Source organism: Camelus ferus, chromosome 13 (assembly GCF_009834535.1).
Source record: "Camelus ferus isolate YT-003-E chromosome 13, BCGSAC_Cfer_1.0, whole genome shotgun sequence".
In the NCBI taxonomy this organism is placed as follows: Eukaryota; Metazoa; Chordata; class Mammalia; order Artiodactyla; family Camelidae; genus Camelus; species Camelus ferus.
The window spans coordinates 5,165,813-5,184,675 of NC_045708.1; the positions used below are offsets into that span (position 1 = coordinate 5,165,813).

At 38.1% G+C, this 18,863-nt stretch overlaps 1 protein-coding gene across 2 annotated transcripts; it reads right to left on the reverse strand.

Moving 5' to 3' along the window:
- Positions 1-1,047: 1,047 nt before the first annotated feature.
- Positions 1,048-18,253, reverse strand: TNFRSF9 (TNF receptor superfamily member 9). 2 transcript variants are annotated; one of them, XM_032495105.1, is made up of 8 exons: positions 18,204-18,253; positions 17,277-17,457; positions 16,473-16,580; positions 15,948-16,085; positions 15,182-15,248; positions 13,767-13,855; positions 13,059-13,193; positions 1,048-2,620 (listed from the first exon to the last, which is right to left on the reverse strand). In XM_032495105.1, the coding sequence occupies exons 2-8, from the start codon at positions 17,389-17,391 to the stop codon at positions 2,532-2,534; spliced, it is 741 nt and encodes a 246-aa protein (XP_032350996.1). In that variant the 5' UTR covers positions 17,392-17,457; positions 18,204-18,253; the 3' UTR covers positions 1,048-2,531. The 2 variants fall into 2 exon arrangements, with proteins under 2 accessions (XP_032350996.1, XP_006194844.2); XM_006194782.3 differs by having other exon boundaries at positions 13,725-13,855.
- Positions 18,254-18,863: the final 610 nt, after the last annotated feature.

Genomic DNA, 18,863 nt, shown 5'->3' on the forward strand with positions numbered 1-18,863 from the left:
GTAACCAAAGATTATCATCTAGGCTATATAAAGAATGACCCTATAAGTCTATGACTTATAGACTAAGACTATAACTATGACTCACTAAGAAAAAGACAACCAAGTTTTAAAAAATGAGCAAATATCATGAGCAAACATTTCTCAAAAAAGAAACACAAATGGTACAAAAACGTGACAAGATGCCCATTAGTAATCATGGAAATGCAAAGTAAGACCACGGCGAGATGCCGTCTTAAAACCACTCGACTGGCAAAATTAAGTCTGAAAATACCCAACGGTAGCAAGGATGGGACTTTGTGGGACACTTACACGCGGCCGACAGGAGCATAAAATAGAACAACCACTTTGAAAAACAGTTCAGCCCAGTGGTAGACTTCTCGTTGTTCAGAGATATTTGTGGCCCCTCCCTGTGTGACAGTTAGACTGTCTGCCTTATGGATGCTCAGCCTGGCTATGTGACTTTTTCCAAAAATTAGAATCTAACCAACTACAAGCAAAGTGACCTGTATGTAGTCCTTTGCAACAAGATGACCAAGTAGAAGCTGCTCCCTCCACCCAAATCCCAGTGTGGAGTGACACAGGGCAGAGCCACAGCCAGCCTGCAGTGGGCATGCAGTGACAGCCAGAAATGCACCTCTGTTGTTTTGTTGTCATCCATTAAGATTCAGGGTGAGGCGGGGTGTCATTTGTTTTCCGCATAATTTAATATATCCTTACTGATACGGGGACTAGCTCATAAATTTGAGCATTCACATACCCTAAGATCTAGAAGTTTCACTCTAAAGAAGTTTCCTTAGAAACACTCTTAAATGAGAAACATATAAAAAAAAAAAGAACATTCATAGCAACATTGTCCATAATTGCAAAGCACTTGGAAGCAACTGAAATGTCCTCTGGTTCCGAATGGACTGATAACACTTGGTGTGTTTTGAAATAGATAAGCAAAGTCCTACTGCAGAGCACAGGGCACTGTATTCAATATCTTGTAATAACCTATAATGAAAAAGAATTTGAGAAAGAATATATACATACACATGGAGAGCTGAATCACTATGTTGTGCACCGGAAACTAACACAACATTGTAAATCAACTATACTTTAATAAAAAAAAATAGTATATTTGTAAAACTATACAGCAGTCAAAATGAATGCATTCTAGCTACACACAATAACATAAATGACTCTTATAAATATACTTTTGAGCGATTAAAGCACAATAAGTCTCCACAGGCACAGAACCGTTTTCATAAAGCTCAGAAACAAACAAAACTAAATAAAAGTTTTTTTGTGGCATACATATCTATAGGATAAATGATTTTTTTTAAGCAAGGGACTGATAGACTCGACATTCCTGAGAATCATTGTCTGGGCTTGGGGTGGGGAGGTAGGCAGGAGATGTGGGAGGGAAGCAGTGCACAGACGGCTGCTCTGACCCTGACTTTGACTCCATAAAGGGTCAGTTACTAAATATTCTAGGCTTTGTGGGCCACATAGTCTGTCCCAGATGCTCAACTCTACCGTTGTAATGCCAAGGCCGGCCTGAGGGTGGCTGTGTGCTCCAAAAAAACTATTTATAGACTCTAAAATTTGAGTTTCATAGAATTTTTCGTGTCATGAGATACTATTCTTATTTCGATTTATTTTTAACTATTTAAAATGCGTAAAACCATTCTGAGCTCATCAGCCACACAAAGGCAGCTCAGACTTGACCTGTGGGAGTTTGGCGACTCCTGCTGTAAGTGCTCCGGTTGGGCTCTGAGTTGGTGGATCTTCACTCCTGTTTCACGTATTAATTTATGTGTATCAGACGTTATTGTTAAAGTTTTTAAGAATAAAAAAGCATGCCCTGGCTCAGAGGGGAGGAGGACAAAGGCAAAAGATGTGAGAGTGGAGAGGACCACAAAATATGGGGGGACATGTGACTCTTTTTTCCCCAAAACTCTTCTTCAAGGTCTGAGATTTTTGTTCATTTGTTTTGTTTTGTTTTTGTTTTTGTTTTTGTTGGTTTTTTTTGTTTGTTTGTTTTTTGCTCTTGACCCCAAACCTGGACGATGATGACAACTGTCCTCATTGTCCCCTGACAGTGTGAGGGTGTCATTGTGCTGAATGACTGAACCCATGGAAAATTCGGTTGGGGATATTCCCTGCAACTATGGCTCACTGCCCTATATCATATTAGCACCCCCCCCCCAAATAGAATTGACTTTGACTATAATTTTAGCTGCATCATTGGCCTGTGATTAAATTTAAAATAAATTTTTCTTTGGATTTCAAAAAACTAGTGCAAACCTCTTAAGCAGTATCCAGAAAATGCACCTTTAACCACCAGTTCTGTCCCATTCTTCCGTTCTGTTAAAAGTGATACATTTTTAAAGGCCAACTCATGAGCAGTTAGAAGAAACCTGTTGAGGTAATCTCGGGTATTATCTGGGATGACGTTTTTGAATCTAGAAAGATATGATAGTGGGAGCCCTTGTATTTCTCCTGTGACTTTTCTCAGGAGAGTCCCAGCCCCTCCTTGGGTTTCCACTTCATAGTTCACATTCTCCTTCTTCTTCTTCTGGAAATCGGCAACTGCAGGCATCTTCCTCTTGGGCTGTTTGTACTGGTCTCATAAACGCTAAAAAGTAATTAGAAGACAGTTATCTTTTGTTGTCTGATTTACTCATTTAGCAATCACTTTCCATAAGTCACATTTGCAGAACATCTCTAATATTCTCAACTTTAATTTCGACAAACTCATCAGCATGAGAGGTAACAGCAAGTACAAAAATTTTTTTTCAGGATTATTTAAGGGTTTTTTTTTTTTTTTTTTTTTTTTTTTGCTTTTTACCAAATACTTTTTTGTTGGTCCTGAAAAACTAGTTTCTTGATCTTCTCCAAAGGCTGAAAACAATCTTGAGCATGAATCACTATAGCATAAAATTAGTCATGTGCCAAACATAACAGTAGTTTCAATCCAGCAGCACGTGTTCGAGTCTTGAGGATTACATAGATTACATTTCAGATGGTTTCTTTTGAATGAAATGCTTCCGGCGCTGAGATGTTAAAGATACTCCCACTACTTCCATCAACTAGGAAATAAAGAACTGACAATTCATAAGGACAGCACCAGCTCCTGGGGTTTTGTTTACATGTTATTGTAAAGTATTTGTGTTACTGCTGACAGACTTTCAATCCTAAAAAGCATATTAAATGATACATATATATATACACACACAGGTATAACTGTGGCCCTACATCCAAGCCCACCAGTAAATATGTATATATACTAATCAGATGTATTTTATAGCCTGAGAAAGAAAAAATCCCTACCCCAATTCTACATGCTTGTTACTATAAAAAACAAAAAATAACCAAAACCCAAGAAGCATACCATCTCCAAGAACTTATGAAAAAGTGGCAAGACATTCAGAACTACTGATGAGATGTCTTTTCTCTTTTGAAATAGCATGAAAGTTTAATTTTAAAATGTAAGTCTGCTTCAAGAAAGATAGAGTAGTCACGTTTTTTCCTATTCTTCCTGATAAGTATTGCTGAAAACTCTCGATATTGTATATGTAACAAACGTAAGAAGAATCTGAAAGGTGGCAAGAGAGCAGACCAGCTAAGGATCTTGGAACCCAAGGGAAAACATGGCCTTGCATTCCCTGAGTATTCTTTCTGCTTTCTATGCCTCAGACTGGGAACTGGAGAAGTCAGCAACCTAGAAATACCAATGGGGTGTAGACTAATTTTAAAAAATGCCCTAAGAAACCCCAGCTTTCTCTAGCTGTGAAAACAGGAAAGGATCAGTAACAAGACTGAAGAGGTTTAGATAATCATCACTCTAGTCTAGCAAAACACCACAGAAAAAATTGTGGCCTCACACTGAAGCCCACCACTAAAGATGCAGTAGAGAGCCTAGACTTGTACCCTTAAGCTCTGTCAAGGTTCATCTCTCCATCCTCACCAGGGTAGTCAGAGGAGGCCTAGTGGAAGGCTAGGACTTCACCACCACTCAGCACTACCACCCTCATCCCACCCCTAGTCGATGTCAGTGGAAACCACGTGGAGAGCAGTAACAAAGTACGTTTCCTCAACCCAGCCAGGGTAATATCAATGGAGGCTTAGTGGGGAGCCTGAAATCCGACACATGTCTAGCAATAACAGGAACCCCTCACCCCCAGGGGGTCTAGTGCAGAACCTGGACTTCCACCCTCATCTGGCAGCATCCTCCCTCCTTTGCTGGAGTGGTGTTAGGGGGAGCCTGAACAAATACAAGCTGTCAATTATATCCAAAGTCTGATAACATCATATCCAAAATGTTTAGGTTTCGATCAAAAATCATTTGTCATTCTAAGAATCAGGAAGATCTCAATGTGACTATGAAAAGACAGCAGATCCTGGCATCTAGATGATACAAATGTTGTAATGATGTGGCGAGGACTTTAGAGCAGCCACCATAAAGATGGTTCACTAAGCAACTGGGAACGTATTTGAAACAAATGAGAAATAAATAGGAGATTAAAAAATAAAAGAATCAGGTTGCAATTTTAGAACTGAAAAAGTTTAAAAATAAGTGAATGGGCTCAGCATAAGAGTGGAGAGGACAAAGGAAAGACTTCTTACCCAATCTGGACAACAGAGAGAAAATACTGGGGAAAAAATTGAACAAAACCTCAGGGACATGTGGGCTTACAGCAAAATACCTAATATTCATGTCATTGGAGTCTGCAAAGAAGAAGAGAAAAAGAGTAGGGCTGAAAAAGTATTTGAAGAAATAATGGCTGAAAATTTCCCAAATTTGGAAAAAGGCATAAACCTAGAGATTCAGGAAGCTGAGTAAATCTTAAACAGGATACTCCTAAGAAATCCACATCAAGACACACTGTAGTACAAAAAAAAAAAAAAAAAAAAAAGGACACATCTTAGTTTAAGTTCTGAAAATAAAAGGCAAGAAAGGAAGGAAGGAAGGGAAGGAAGGAAGGAAGGAAGGAAGAAGGAAGGAAGGAAAGAAGCAAGAAAGAAAGAAAGAAAGAAAGAAAGAAAGAAAGAAAGAAAGAAAGAAAGAAAGAAAGAAAGAAAGAAAGAAAGAAAGAAAGAAAGAAGGAAGGAAGGAAGGAAGGAAGGAAGGAAGGAAGGAAAGAAGGAAGGAAAGAAGGAAGGAAAGAAAGAAGGAAAGAAAGAAAGAAAGAAAGAAAGAAAGAAAGAAAGAAAGAAAGAAAGAAAGAAAGAAAGAAAGAGGAAGAAAGAGAGGAAGGAAGGAAGGAAGGAAAGAAAGAAAGAGAGAGAGAGAAATCTTGAAGGCAGACAGAGAGAAGCAACATATTACTTCAGGGAAAAAACAAATTGAATGACAGGGAATTTCTTATCAGAAACCATGTAGGCCAGAAGAAGTGGCACAACATGTTTCAAGTGCTGAAAGAAAACAACTCTCAACCCCAAATTCTACATCCAGTGAAAATATCTTCTAGGAATGAGGGGAAATTAAGAAATTCTCAGACAAAAGAAAACTAAGACACTTTGTCACCAGAAAAGCTACCCTAAAAGAATGACTAGAGGAAGTTCTCTAAACAGAAGATAAATGATTAAAGAATGAATCTTGAACCATCAAGAAAGAAGAAAGAACAACAGAATGAGCAAATAGATGGGTAAATACAATGGACTTTCCTTCTTTTGCATTTTTAAATTATGTTTGATGATCAAAGCAAAAATATACTGTCTAATATGGTTCTCAAAATATGTAGTGGAAATATTTAAAACAAGTATAGTACAAATTTGAGGAGGTTAAAAGTATATAAAGGGAGGTGAAATTTCTATACTTCATTCAAATCGTTAAAATGTTGATACCAGTAGACTTGATAAGTTATGTGTAATACTAACAGCAACCACTACAAGAGCTATACAAAGAGATACACTAAAAAATATATATAGACAAATAAAAATGAAATTTTAAAAAATCTTCAAGTAATCCACAGGAACACAGAAAAAAGAAAACAGAGAACTAAAAGCCAGAGAAAACAAACAGAAAACAAAAAATAAAATAACATCTTAAGCCCTAACATACAAATAATTACATTAAATATACCAATTAAAAGACAGAGATTAGTAGCGTGACCACACTATGTTGTCTATAAGAAATTCAATTCAAATATAAAAATGTAGCAAGGTTGAAAGTAAAAGGATGCAAAAAGATATACCACATAAATATTAATTTAAAAAAAGGAAGAGTGGCTACATTACTATCAAATAGACTTCAGAGCAAAAGAAATTACCTATCACAGAGAGGGACATAATTATAAAAGAGTCAGGTCACCTAGAATACATGGAAATACTAAATACGTATACAACAAACAACAGAGTTGCAAAATAGGTGAAGCAAAAACTGATAAAACTGAAAAGGGAAATATATAAAGCCACAATTATATCTGAAGAATTAAATGGCCATCTCCCAAGACTAGATAGAACAACTTGACAGGAAATCAGCAAAGATTTAGAAGAACTCAACAACATCATCAATCAACAGGATCAAATCAGTATTTATAGAACACTCCACCCATCAGAAGAATATACATTCTTTTCAAGTGTCTATAGAACATAGACCAAGATAGATCATAACTTGGACCATGAACCAAACCTCAACCAATTTAAAAGAACTGAAATCATACCTAGTGTGTCCTCTTACTATACTGGAATTAAAATAGACATCTTTGGTGCAGGCATTATGGGAAATAGTATGGGGATTCCTCAAAAAAACTAAAAATAGACTTACCATATGATTCAGCAATTCTTCTCCTGGGCATATATCCAAAGGAAACTCTATTTGAAAAGATACATGCACCCCAATGTTCATAGCAGCACTATTTACAATAGCCAAGACATGGAAGTAACCTAAATGTCCATCCACAGATGACTGGATAAAGAAATTGTGGTGTATTTATACAACAGAATACTACTCAGCCATAAAAAAATAAAACAAAGCCATTTGCAGCAACATGGATGGACCTGGAGACCATCATTCTAAGTGAAGTAAGCCAGAAAGGAAAATAAAAATACCATTTATCACTCATATGTGAAATCTAAATAAGAAGGAAAAAAGGACACTAATGAACTCATCTACAAAACAGAAAGAGTTGCAGACATAATAAACAATCTTATGGTTACCGGGGGAAAGGGGGTGGGAAGGGATAAATTTGGGAGTTTGAGATTTGCAAATGTTAGCCACTATATATAAAAATAGATTTTTAAAAACAGTTTCTTCTGTATAGCACAGGGAACCATATTCAGTATCTTGTAATAGCCTTTAATGAAATAAAATATGAAAACAAATATATGTATATATACCCATGACTGGGACATTGTGTTGTATGCTAGAAATTGACACATTGTAACTGACTGTACTTCAATTAAATTAAAAAATAAAATAAAATAAAATAGATGTCAACAACAGAAAGAAAACAGGAAAATCAAATATTGGAAACCAAATACTTAAAAACTTAAAAACACTAAACTAAAACTAAAAAAAGTCTTTTAAATAATCAATGGTTTAAAGAGGAAGTCTCAAGGGAAATACAAAAAACATACATTGAACTGAATGAAAATGGAAAAACAACGTATCAAAATATGTGGACACATTCAGTATTGAGAAGGAAATTTATAATGTGAAATTCTTACATTAGAAAAAGGAAAAGTCTCAAACCAATAACATAAGCTTCCACTAGAATAGAAAAAGAACAAAATAAATCCAAAGCAAGTAGAAGAAAGGAAATAATAAAGGTAAAAGCAGAAATTAGTGAAATCAAAAACAGAAAAACAATAGAGAAAATTAATGAAACAAAGAGCTGGTTCTTTGAAAAGATCAGTAAAATTGACAAATCTCTACCAAGACTGATTCAGAAAAAAAAAAAAAGAGAGAAGACACACATTACCAACATCAGTAGATGATATCACTACAGACCTACATACAACAAAAGGCATAAAAGGATACTAAGGGAATAGTATAAATAAAAACACATATATTTGACGACTTAGCTAAAATGGACCAAGTCCTCAAAAAATGTGAACTACCACAGTTCACTCAATATGAATCAAATAATTTGAATATTCCTATAATTATTAAGGAAATTGAATTTGTGATTGAAGAGCTCCGAAAAGAAATCTCCAGGCCCAGATAATTTCACTAGATCATTCTGTAAGCTATTTAAAGGAGAATTAACACCAATTCTACACAATCTTCTCCAGAAAATAGAAGACAGAACATGTCCCCGCTCACTTGAGGGATTCAATATTACCCTGATACCAAAACCAAAGACAGTACTAAAAAAGGAACCCACAGACTAACATCCCTCATGATTAGAGTTGCAAAAATTCTTAACAAGATATTAGCAGAAAGAACTGAGCAATATATAAAAATAATTACATACTGTGACCAAGTGGAGTTTAGTCCAGGGATGCAAGGTGAGTTTGACATTCAAAAATGAATCTATATAATTTAATCTATTATAATTTATATAATCTATATAATTTATAAATTATAAAAATCACAGAATCAAATGAATTGCTGTGGAAAAAGCATCTGACAAAATGTAACACTCATTCGTGTTAAAAAAAAAAATCTTTAGAACACTAGAAGTAGAGGAACTTTCTCAAGTTGGTAAAGAATATCTGCTAAAATCTCCAGCTCACATCACATTACTGGCGAAAGACTGAACGCTTTCCCCCTAGGATCAGAAGCAAGGCAAGGACATTCACTCCCACCACTCGCATTCAACATAGTACTGGACATTCTAGCCAGCACAATAAGACAAGAAAAAGAAATAAAAGGCATACAGATTGGAAAGGAAAAAATAAAACTGTCCCTATTTTCAGATGACCCTATGGTCTATGTAGAAAATTCCAAGGAATCTACAAAATACCCTAGAACTAGTAAATGAGTTCAGAAAAATCACAGGATATACAAAATCAATCTACAAAAGCCAATTGTATTTCTATATATTAGCAATGAACATGTCAAAACCAAAATTTAAGATACAATATTACTTGCAATTGTTAAATTTAAATACTAAGGCCTAAATTTAATAAAACATGTGCAGGACTTGAATGCTGAAAACTACAAAATGCTGATAAAATAAATCAAAGAAAACACACAGAAATGCAGATACATACTGTATTCATGGATTAGAGTTCATGGATTAGAATACTTAACATAGTAAAGATTTTAATTCTCCCCAAATTGATATGTAGATTTAACACAATTTCTATCAGAATCCCAGCTGACTTTTTACAGATAGAGATAAAATTGTCCTAAAATTTATATGGAAACGCAAAGGAACTATAATAGCTAAAACAATTTTGAAAAAAAACTAAAGTGGAAGGAAACACAATACCCTCTATCCAATTTCAAGACTTGTTTTACAGTTACAATAACCAAGACTGTGTGGTATTGGCAGAAGGAAAAACATATCAATCAGTGGAACAGAAGAGAGAAACCAAAAATAGCTCTCATGCAAGTATGACCAACTGATTTTTGACAAAAGTGCAAAAGCAATTCACTGGAGGAAGGATCATCTTTTCGATATTATGATGGTGAAGCCATTGGACACTCATAAGCCAAAAAAAAAAAAAAAAAAAAAAAACTTGATCTAAACCTCTTACATCTTATACAAAACTTAACTAAAAATGAAACATAGATAAAGGTAAAACATTTAGAAGATAACGTAGCAGAAAGCCTAAATCTTTGGGACCTAGGACTTGGTGAAGAATTCTTAGATATGATTCCATAGATTTTTTAAATTGGCCAATTGGGCTTCATTAAAATTACAGGCTTTTTCTCTGCAGAAGACCATGTGAAGAGAATGAAAATGCAAGCCACAGACTGGGAGAAAATACTTACAAACTTCATATCTGACAAAGGGTTCGTGTCTGGGAGATAAAAAGAATATTCTAATGTGAGCAGTAAAACAAAGCATTCAATCAGAAAATGGGCAAAAGATGTGAAGTAACATTTCACTGAAGAAGATATGCACATAGAAAATGAGACCCCGAAAAGATGATCAACCTTTAGGGAAAGGCAACTTAAGACCACAATGAGATATCACCACACAACTATTAGAAGAGCTGAAACTTAAAATTGGGACAATACAAAATGCTGGTAAGGATGAGGAGAAACTGGATTTCTCATACATTGCTGGTGAAATGTTAGCTCCTCTGGAAAATAATTTAGCAGTTTCTTTAAAAAAAAAAAAAAACTAAACATATATTTACAACCCAGTATCTGCCTTCCTGGGCATTTATCATAGAGCTACAAAAACTTATGTCCACCCAAGACCTGTACAGGATTATTCATAGCAGCTCTAATGTCATGGTCAAAAACTGGAAACAACCAAAACATCTCTCAGTAGGTGAATGGTCAAGCGAAATGTGGTACAGCCACACCACGAAATACTAGTTAATAATTAAAAAAAAAAAAAGGTGAACTATTGAAACAACAACTACTCAGATGGATCTCAGTGGCATTAAGCTAAGCAAAAAAGCCAGTCTTCAAAGGTTGCACGTTTATCATCCCAAACAGATCCATAGTTACCAGGGGTTGGGAATGGTGGGGGAGAGGGACTGGATGAGAATCTAAAGGACTAGCAGAAGGGAGATCTTTGAGGTGATGGAATAGTTCTGTATTTTGACTGTGTTGGTGCTTACACCAATTTACTCACGTGACAAAATGACGTACAATTAAATACACACAATGTGCCATTGTCAATAGCCCGATTTTGATACTGTATTGCAGTTGTATAAAATAGAACCTCATGAATGGCACATGAGAATTTTCTGTACTGTCTTTACAACTTCCTGTGAGTCTACAATTATTTCAAAATAGAAAGTATTGAAAAATAACCTAAAATTTTTAAAATGGACTTTAGTTCCATTGAAACTCACTAATTACTCATAAATGCCTTTGTAAATCATCTTATAAAGACCTTTATTGTAGTGCGGGGTGAAGCCAGGAGGTTAGTTGTTGAACTCAGAGGTTTTAGTGAGCGCTTAGAGGTTTAAATCACAGGTTTAGACCTCAAAAAGAGAATCGAAGAACAAACCACAGAGTGGGAAAATACATTTGCAGCACATAAAGAGTAGACTAAAAAATTCCTATAGATTAATAAGGAAAGGACAAACAACCCAATGGGAAAATGCTCAAAAGATCAGGCACTTTGCAAAAGAAGAAATCCAAATGACCAGTAGAACATGAAAAGATGTCTAATCTCACCAGTGATCGGGGACATGCAAATTAAAACCATGAGATACTACTTACACATCCACCAAACAGATAGAAAATTAAGTCCGATACTTAGTGTCAGCAGGGATTGGAGCAAAAAGAACTCTAATCTGCTGCTGGGAAAAGGTAAACGGGGTCCTACCATTTGGAAGACAGTTTGGTGTATCTAGTACTAAGAACCAAGATACACATTCCTCATATTCCAGCAATTTTATTCCTAGGTAACAAAGAAAAGAAGAGAAGAAAAGAGAGGAGGGGAGGGGAGAGGAGGGGAGGGGAGGGGAGAGGAGGGGAGGAAAAGAAAAGACGTGCTTATACGTACTGAGATACACAGACAAAAATATTCAAATATCCTTGTTTGTAACAGCCCCAAACTGGAAACAACCCAAGTGTCTGTGAATATTAGAATGGATAAACAAACCTATGATATAGTCATTCAACAGAAGAATATCCAACACAAGATAAATGCAACATGTGGGTAAATCACAAAGATCAAATGTTGCGTGAAAAAGGGAGGGAAAATACAGAATAGACACAGTGTGATTCCACTTGTATGAAGTTCACAGGCAGCCAAATTAAACCATGTTCTTAGGCAGCAAAACTATAAATAAGAGCAAGGAAGTGAACACCATTAAAATCTAGATGTGGTTAGCACGAGTGGGGAGGGAGGTTTTCATCTGGAAGGAGCACAAGAAAGGCTTCCGGGGGGGGCAGACACTGTTCTATTTCTTGACCTGGGTAGAGTTACACAGGTGTTCACTTTAAGATCTGTTACACTTGACATGTATACGTTTTTTTTTTTCTGTATGTTATATTTCACAATGTTAAAAGATACTGTTTTCAAAAAGAACCTTTCTACAAGTTAGTGTATTGCATCTGTAGACAAGACTAACTAATCCTTTACTATATCTTCATATAGTTTTAAAAGCCCAACAGGAGACACTCTCCCGTCTTCCTACGGTGTTTTGGGTTATATCACAGACCGCTCAGAGTGCTCCTCCTATATATGAACCCCTCTTAGTAAGCTGAGTTGTTATCTTACGGTTCTGACTTCCATGAAGACATAATGCAGGTTGTCCCCATCTAAGCCTTTTCGAATAAATATGAATAGCCTTTGCTTAATGAGTGTTGACTCTGTGCCAGGCACTTGCAGAGTTCCTTATAGAAATAGTATCTTGTTTAATGAATGGAATCCATCACTGAAATTTCTCATTTAATCCAGATCTGTGTCAGAATAATCCATCTCCCGCCAAGTTCTCTAGGTCTTCTTGTGTGTGTGGGTCTAGCTCAGGTTAAGGCTGTTCCTTAGCCAGAGGCGTAGTGCTAGATGGGGCAGACGTGATCTTCTGGTTCCTCTTTGTCAATATCCTGTATCCACAACTGACTGGTCACACCCCCACCACACACACACACAGTCCGAGGCTGCAGTGCACTTAAATGGCCATTTTTCTGGAACCCTTGGATTATGTCCTGCTGTCACCAGGCTTTCTCTCCTTCGGCACTACTGACATTTGGGGCTGGATAACTCCTTGTTGAGGGGGCTGTCCTGTGCATTATAGGATATTTCACAGCATCGCTGGCCTCCACTCACTAGATGCCAGGAGCACTCCCTCCGCATCCCTTAGACAGTTACCACCAGAACTGTCTCCAGACATTGCCAGATGTCCCCTTGGGAGCAAAATTGTCCCTCTTGATAACCACCATGTAACTTAGCTTCTGTAACTTAAAAAAAAATCATCTTTTCCTTTCTACTGTAAAAAGCCTAGCCTCAAAAAGCTCACATCTAAAATGTTTATGTTTGTCTTACGTTGTTTGAATATATACAGGAGTTTCTTTCTGCCCTGTTTAACAGCCGAGAAACGGAGCATCAGAAAGGACACCAGGAACAGCAATGCAGCTGATGTCAGTGCGAGAAAGAAGATGATGACCTGGGAGGTGTGACCTTAAAAAAGAAAAAAAAAAGAGCAAAAGGAGAAATTCAGGCAAAAATACATTTTTTGCAAATGTTTATATTTGCGTGTGTTTATATTTGCATTTGTAAGCTCGTAACCATGAGAAGAGGCGCCTTGGGCATCTCCAGTTAGCTCACTTTGTAAACTTGGCTGCTTGTTAAGAAAACCTTTTTTAAAAACCTTAAGAATTTTCCTAGGGGCCTCCAAAAATTAAGTGGTTTGGCCTTTCTAGCATATAGAAATGGGACTCTATAATTGCCTTTACTTGGCATAATCAAAGATGCAGCGTCTGTTTGGATCAAGTCCCACCCTGCTCTGCTTGCTCCTGTGGAGCTCAGACTGAAAAACAAACACCTGGGGAAATGGATGGGTCCCTTGACGCCAGCGTAAAATGAGGAAGGAGTGTTGAAGGTGACTGTTGTAGGCAGAGATGCAAAACATCATGATACTGGAGTGATTTAGGTACCAATCAAAACAGCCTTGATACATTCACTTTGATTTAACAGCAACAAACCAGCTACCTGGCTCTCTCCCAAGGGCAGGCACGGTGGTGGAGGGGGTACCTGGAGAGAAGTCAGCCGACGTTGGGCCACACACTACATCACTTTCCTTCGTCCCGTTCACAAGTACCAACTTCCCATCCAAAGAGCAGCTTAGACAGTTCAATGAAAAGAGTTCAAATAATTAATTCAGGTACACATCATTCTCATTAAAAAGACTGACATTCTCCACCCAGTAAAGCAGCCTAGAGACAAAGATGTGTGGATTTGAGTTCATAGGCAAAGCAAAGGTACTCTGAAAAACTTCCGCTTGACTGGCTGGCTTTCTCCAGTGTTCACTTGGCTCTCACGGCTCTCCACAATTCTTCCTACACTACCTACCTACCTGGACTCTTCTCTCTTCCCAGGCTGGGAGCCCTGTCCCATCACAGCTTATTTCACTAGGCTGTTGCCTGGTTAGTCTCCCAGTAACCTAGGGAATTCCTAACCCTATCATGTGTTGGCATTTAACAGACCAGGGTTTGAGCCCTGGGTCTGTCCCTTTGCAGAATGACCTTGGGCAAGTAAGGAAACCTCTCTAAGCCTCCGTTTTCTCACCTGAAAAGCAAGATATACAAGTCCCAGGACTGTTGTTAAGAGAAATGACTCTCCGTGCTTGGATTCACTTCCAAAAAACAGGGTAGCCGTCATCATTGTTCTAGGCCTTGCCCCTTGCCCCTTTCCCTAACCCAAACACAGCCATTCTCCGTAGCCCAGCTCAATACCACTTTCCATGCAGACTCACTTCGCTGCTCTGCACGATTTGTGTTGAAAGACTTTAAAACAAAAACTTTCCAATCTGTTATGAACTAATACTTTTGTAAAACATAATAAGAATGTAAGTGTAAAATAGTAATAAAAATGATTTTCTAGGGGGAGGGTACAGCTCAGGGGTGGAGCGCATGCCTAGTGTGCACAAGGTCCTGGGTTCAATCCCCAGTACCTCCATCAAAATAAATAAGTAAACCTAACTACCTTCCCCCTGTAGATTTAAAAAAAAAGTGATTTTCTAGTAAGAAAATCAAATGAAAAAAGAACAAAGGCGTACAAAATGCGCTGTTGGCTGTTTTAGTACCTATGGTGGCCGTGTTCATCCAAGTACATGTCATCATTTCTGAAGGAAGGAAACGTTTTACCCTTCCTCTGTGTCACAGTCAGTGCCGGCACTGAGCACTGAAGGTGAGCAGGAGCTCGGTGGCTGCCTGGGGCAGACAGTCACTGAGTTCCCCTGGCAAAGCGGAGCTCGTTGTTTGGGGCATTATTTCTGGAGAAAATGCTCCCTTTGGGTATCCAGTCATGATTGCCTCATACCGTTTCCATTCTGCCTAGAAGCATATTATTCTATGTCTACACCTGCTAGGTGTAAAACAGTATCAATGATAACATTCTTTGCCCTTAAAAAAGTTAACCCTTTGTGAGTGGAAAGAAATTATACATACTCAGTCCAAGGTTGACAGGCGCCATGTTTCTGATCATTAAATGTCCCGAAAGAACAATCTTTACAACCTTTTGTAAAAATGAAAGGAATAATAAAAAGGAAGCATTTTTATAATTTTGTAACTTTCCCCGTGATGTACACGATCCCATAATAATAAAGTCATTAATGTAATACAATCTATACACTTGTTCAACAATGCCTCGTGAACTTTATTAGTGATGAACAATTCTGGAATATTATGTGATAAACATAATCACATAACTAAGTCATTAGCTTAATACAATCTATGCAGATTGGTCAACAGTTTTTCTTGAAATGCAACCCTAATACGACTAAAGGTTTTATTCTAATTGTAGTGTTGTATAGGATGTATGAAAATGCATGGTTCTGGTGAATAACAAATGCTGGGATTTCTAGTTAATAATTTTGTAAATATCATATACTTGACTCAGTGGTTCATTACTTATTACTTTAAGGTTGTACAATGTTGTGTTAGTTTCTGGTGTACAGCACAGTGATTCAGTTGTACATATATATTCTTTTTCATTATAGGTTATTACAAGATATTGAATATAGTTCCATGTGCTATACAGTAAGGCCTTGTTGCTTATCTATTTTATATATAGTGGTTTGTATCTGCTAATCCCAAACTCCTAATTTATCCCTCCCCTACCATGTTGTATTTTCTATTTGAAGGACCAAGACCTAAGCTAATGACGTATGTTTAGATAACAAATTTGCACTAGATTGAAGGAGAGCAAACCTACCCTCTTCTGTTAATTCTTGACCTTGAATACAGTCCTCTTCACACATGGTGCACCCTGCCCCCTGGCAGTGGAATCCTGACACACACTCACACTCTGCATTGCTGGTGGGGGAACACGCCTTCTTCGTCCTGAAAATACCTACAAAGTCCCCCAGGGTTACATTACACTTGACCCCCAAATCCAGGAAGCAAATTTATATTCTGCAATAAAGACAATTCTCACTCTACTTCTACCGGTCCTAATGACCTCACAGTATAAAGTTTACTGCAAAATAACTACAGAAGACATTTTTATATTTTGCTACTTAAAAAATTCTCTCTTGTCAAATGAATGTTTCCTCTAATATTTACAAAGCTCAATCCACAACTGATTGCTGTTACAATAAATTATTTTACTGGACCTGCCTATTGACAGAGGAATCGGCATCTGTGACACATAAGACTCTCAGTAGAGACCAGCACACAAGGGAATAAAAGCTTATCTTCCCAACACATCTGGATGAAGAACACATCTTTTAAATCTTACCTTCGCACTTCCTGCATATGTCGCAGCCCTTTTGTCCACTTGTGCTGGAGAAACTATTTGAAGGGCAAGGAATGCAGGGCTCCTGCTTGGTCTTCCCACAGAAGGTGCCTAAGAAGGATAGGCAAGGCCTTTACATGCTTGATGATGGACAGTCATTACCCACAGCACTTGAAACAAAGATCCGTTTTCTAGGTGCCACAGCGGTAGACGTTATTTTGTTCACTGACCGTTTAAAATTACCCATTCACAAGGTTTCCCTAAGCATAATCACAGAACTAAGAATAACAAAATATAGATATTGCAACAAATAAATCAACAGAGAGAAAATAGTTTCCTTTATCTATTGAAGAAAACAGAATGATTTCTCTTGATTGATCTGGGAGATGAATGTGACTGGATTCAGGAGGTCGATGTCCTTTACTGGCACACGAAAATTTAAATGAGTCTGCCTTTTCTCACTCTGTTAAGCCTCCTGTCACCTTAGTCCCTGCTGGTTCTTACATACAAAGCTAATGTTTCCTGACGTCTTTCCCTGTGCTGTGCACTGTTCTAAGCCCATCCATCACGTGATTCTCCCAGCGATCCTATGAGATAGGTTCTTATATCATTCCCAGATGATGAAGCTGGGGCACAAGAGGGTAAGTGTCAACGCTGTGCTCACACAGCTAAGAAGCAGCATCCAAGAAGTCTTTGTAAATGAATGAATAAAAGATCAGTGAAACAGAGCTCATGGCCCCAGCTGCTAGAATGACTGGACCATGTTTTCAACAGAACAGGTCCAACACATGTTAATTTGGTCCTTACCCGCTGAACAGTTACTACAGAAATCCTGCGTTGATCTTGTCCTCTCAAAATTCAGCACCAACAGCACAGTAGCCACTATGTTGTAGTAACCACTTCCCATGATGAAATCTTGCATAGATATATTAGCCACGCCGACTCCAAAAGAATTTTAATGCAAATAGCTGGTTTCACAAATACCACTCTGTAAAAGGTAAGCCGTTTCCAACAGTCAGGTGGTTTCTCCCTTCAGAATCATCTACATTACAGCCACTACCTGCACCATTTCACACGACCATACTCAGGGTTTTTCAGAAACAATTAATGATGAAATACCATGGAAAAGGTAGCAAATTCACGGAAACCTCTATGATCAGACAAGCAGGACTAAACACATAGCTTTGGGCAGACGTGCCAAAGTCTAACAGTGCGCTTTCCAACATGTTTTGCCAAAATGGAGAGACAACAATAGCAAGAACTTTTGGGGACTTTCATAGATGTTTAGCATTAGCCTTCAGATTTCAGCAACGCCAGTTGCTTGCTGCCTGGAAATACAGTCCTTAAAAAGAGACTCCATCCATGGCATCCAGCAGTTCAGCTCAGTGAGAAGGCACCTCATCACTACTGCTCCTCTTCTGTCTGAACAGCAGGTGGAATTTCAGCACCTAATTGCCCAAATGTTGAAACACCTCTCTGTTCAACTCATTCGCACATTTTCTTAAAAGACACATATTTGTCTATTTTATTTGAAGCTCCTGTAGTAACAGAACTAAGGAATCAATCTCTCTAGACCAAGTCCTTGATCTTTATTTAATGGGCTATAGAATAAAAGTTATTAGAAATTAGAGGGGGAAAAAAATCTAGAAATGTACCAAGGGACCAAAGGTTCCATCCTCACTCCTATTCAGTCCCTCCCCTACCCCCAATCTCGTCTGCCCCAAATTGACAAACCTTGAGATCTCAGGGCTGGTGGAGAACTTTCCTCTCCTTGATCTTCAGAGCAGTGAGGTTCTGCAGCTGAAGGAGGGCTGCAGGTCAAAGACTCAAAGAGGGGAGCGTGGTGACTCAGCCGGGGGCGGGACCTCGTGGGAAATCCCCAGAGACAGCGCTGTGAGGTAGCTCACTTGGTACTTTGCTGACCTTAAAGTCCCCCAGAGCCTCTGTCGCCACTTGATAACGCACTTCAAATGAAAAGCAGCCTTCTGCTGTTAAGACGTTGTTCAGATGACTTTGGCAAACAAGTTTTGTCACTTAAATAGTTCTCCATGTCAAAGCTTTCAACGCGCCCTTAAAATATTTGGGATTTGAGGGATGAAACCCCCTTCTGAAGAAACATCAGCGCTCTTGCCACACCCAACCCCTTAACCCTATCGCAGTAGCGATGCGCTCGCTGTAATTTATTGAGGGCTGCTGGGGTACCAGGCATCAGATAAGCACTTTAGTGAATCCTAGCCTCAAAAGAACCCCAGGAGTTGATATGACAATGATGATGACGATGATGACGATGATGATGATGAAGACATTATGCAAATAAGAACACTGAGCTATGAGTCTAGCCAGATTATCAGCAGGACCGGGAGCCGGGATTAGAACCAGCTGTGACCTGGCTCC

Excerpts from the sequence above, each read along its gene's own strand:
- TNFRSF9 (XM_006194782.3), bottom strand. The coding sequence starts at position 17,391 with ATGCAAGATTTCATCATGGGAAGTGGTTACTACAACATAGTGGCTACT. Across the intron at positions 16,086-16,472 it reads CATATGCAGGAAGTGCGAAG|GTATTTTCAGGACGAAGAAG; the intron begins GTAAGATTTAAA and ends GGGACTTTGTAG. Across the intron at positions 13,856-15,181 it reads GCCTGTCAACCTTGGACTGA|CTGCTCTTTGGATGGGAAGT; the intron begins GTATGTATAATT and ends GAACTGTCTAAG.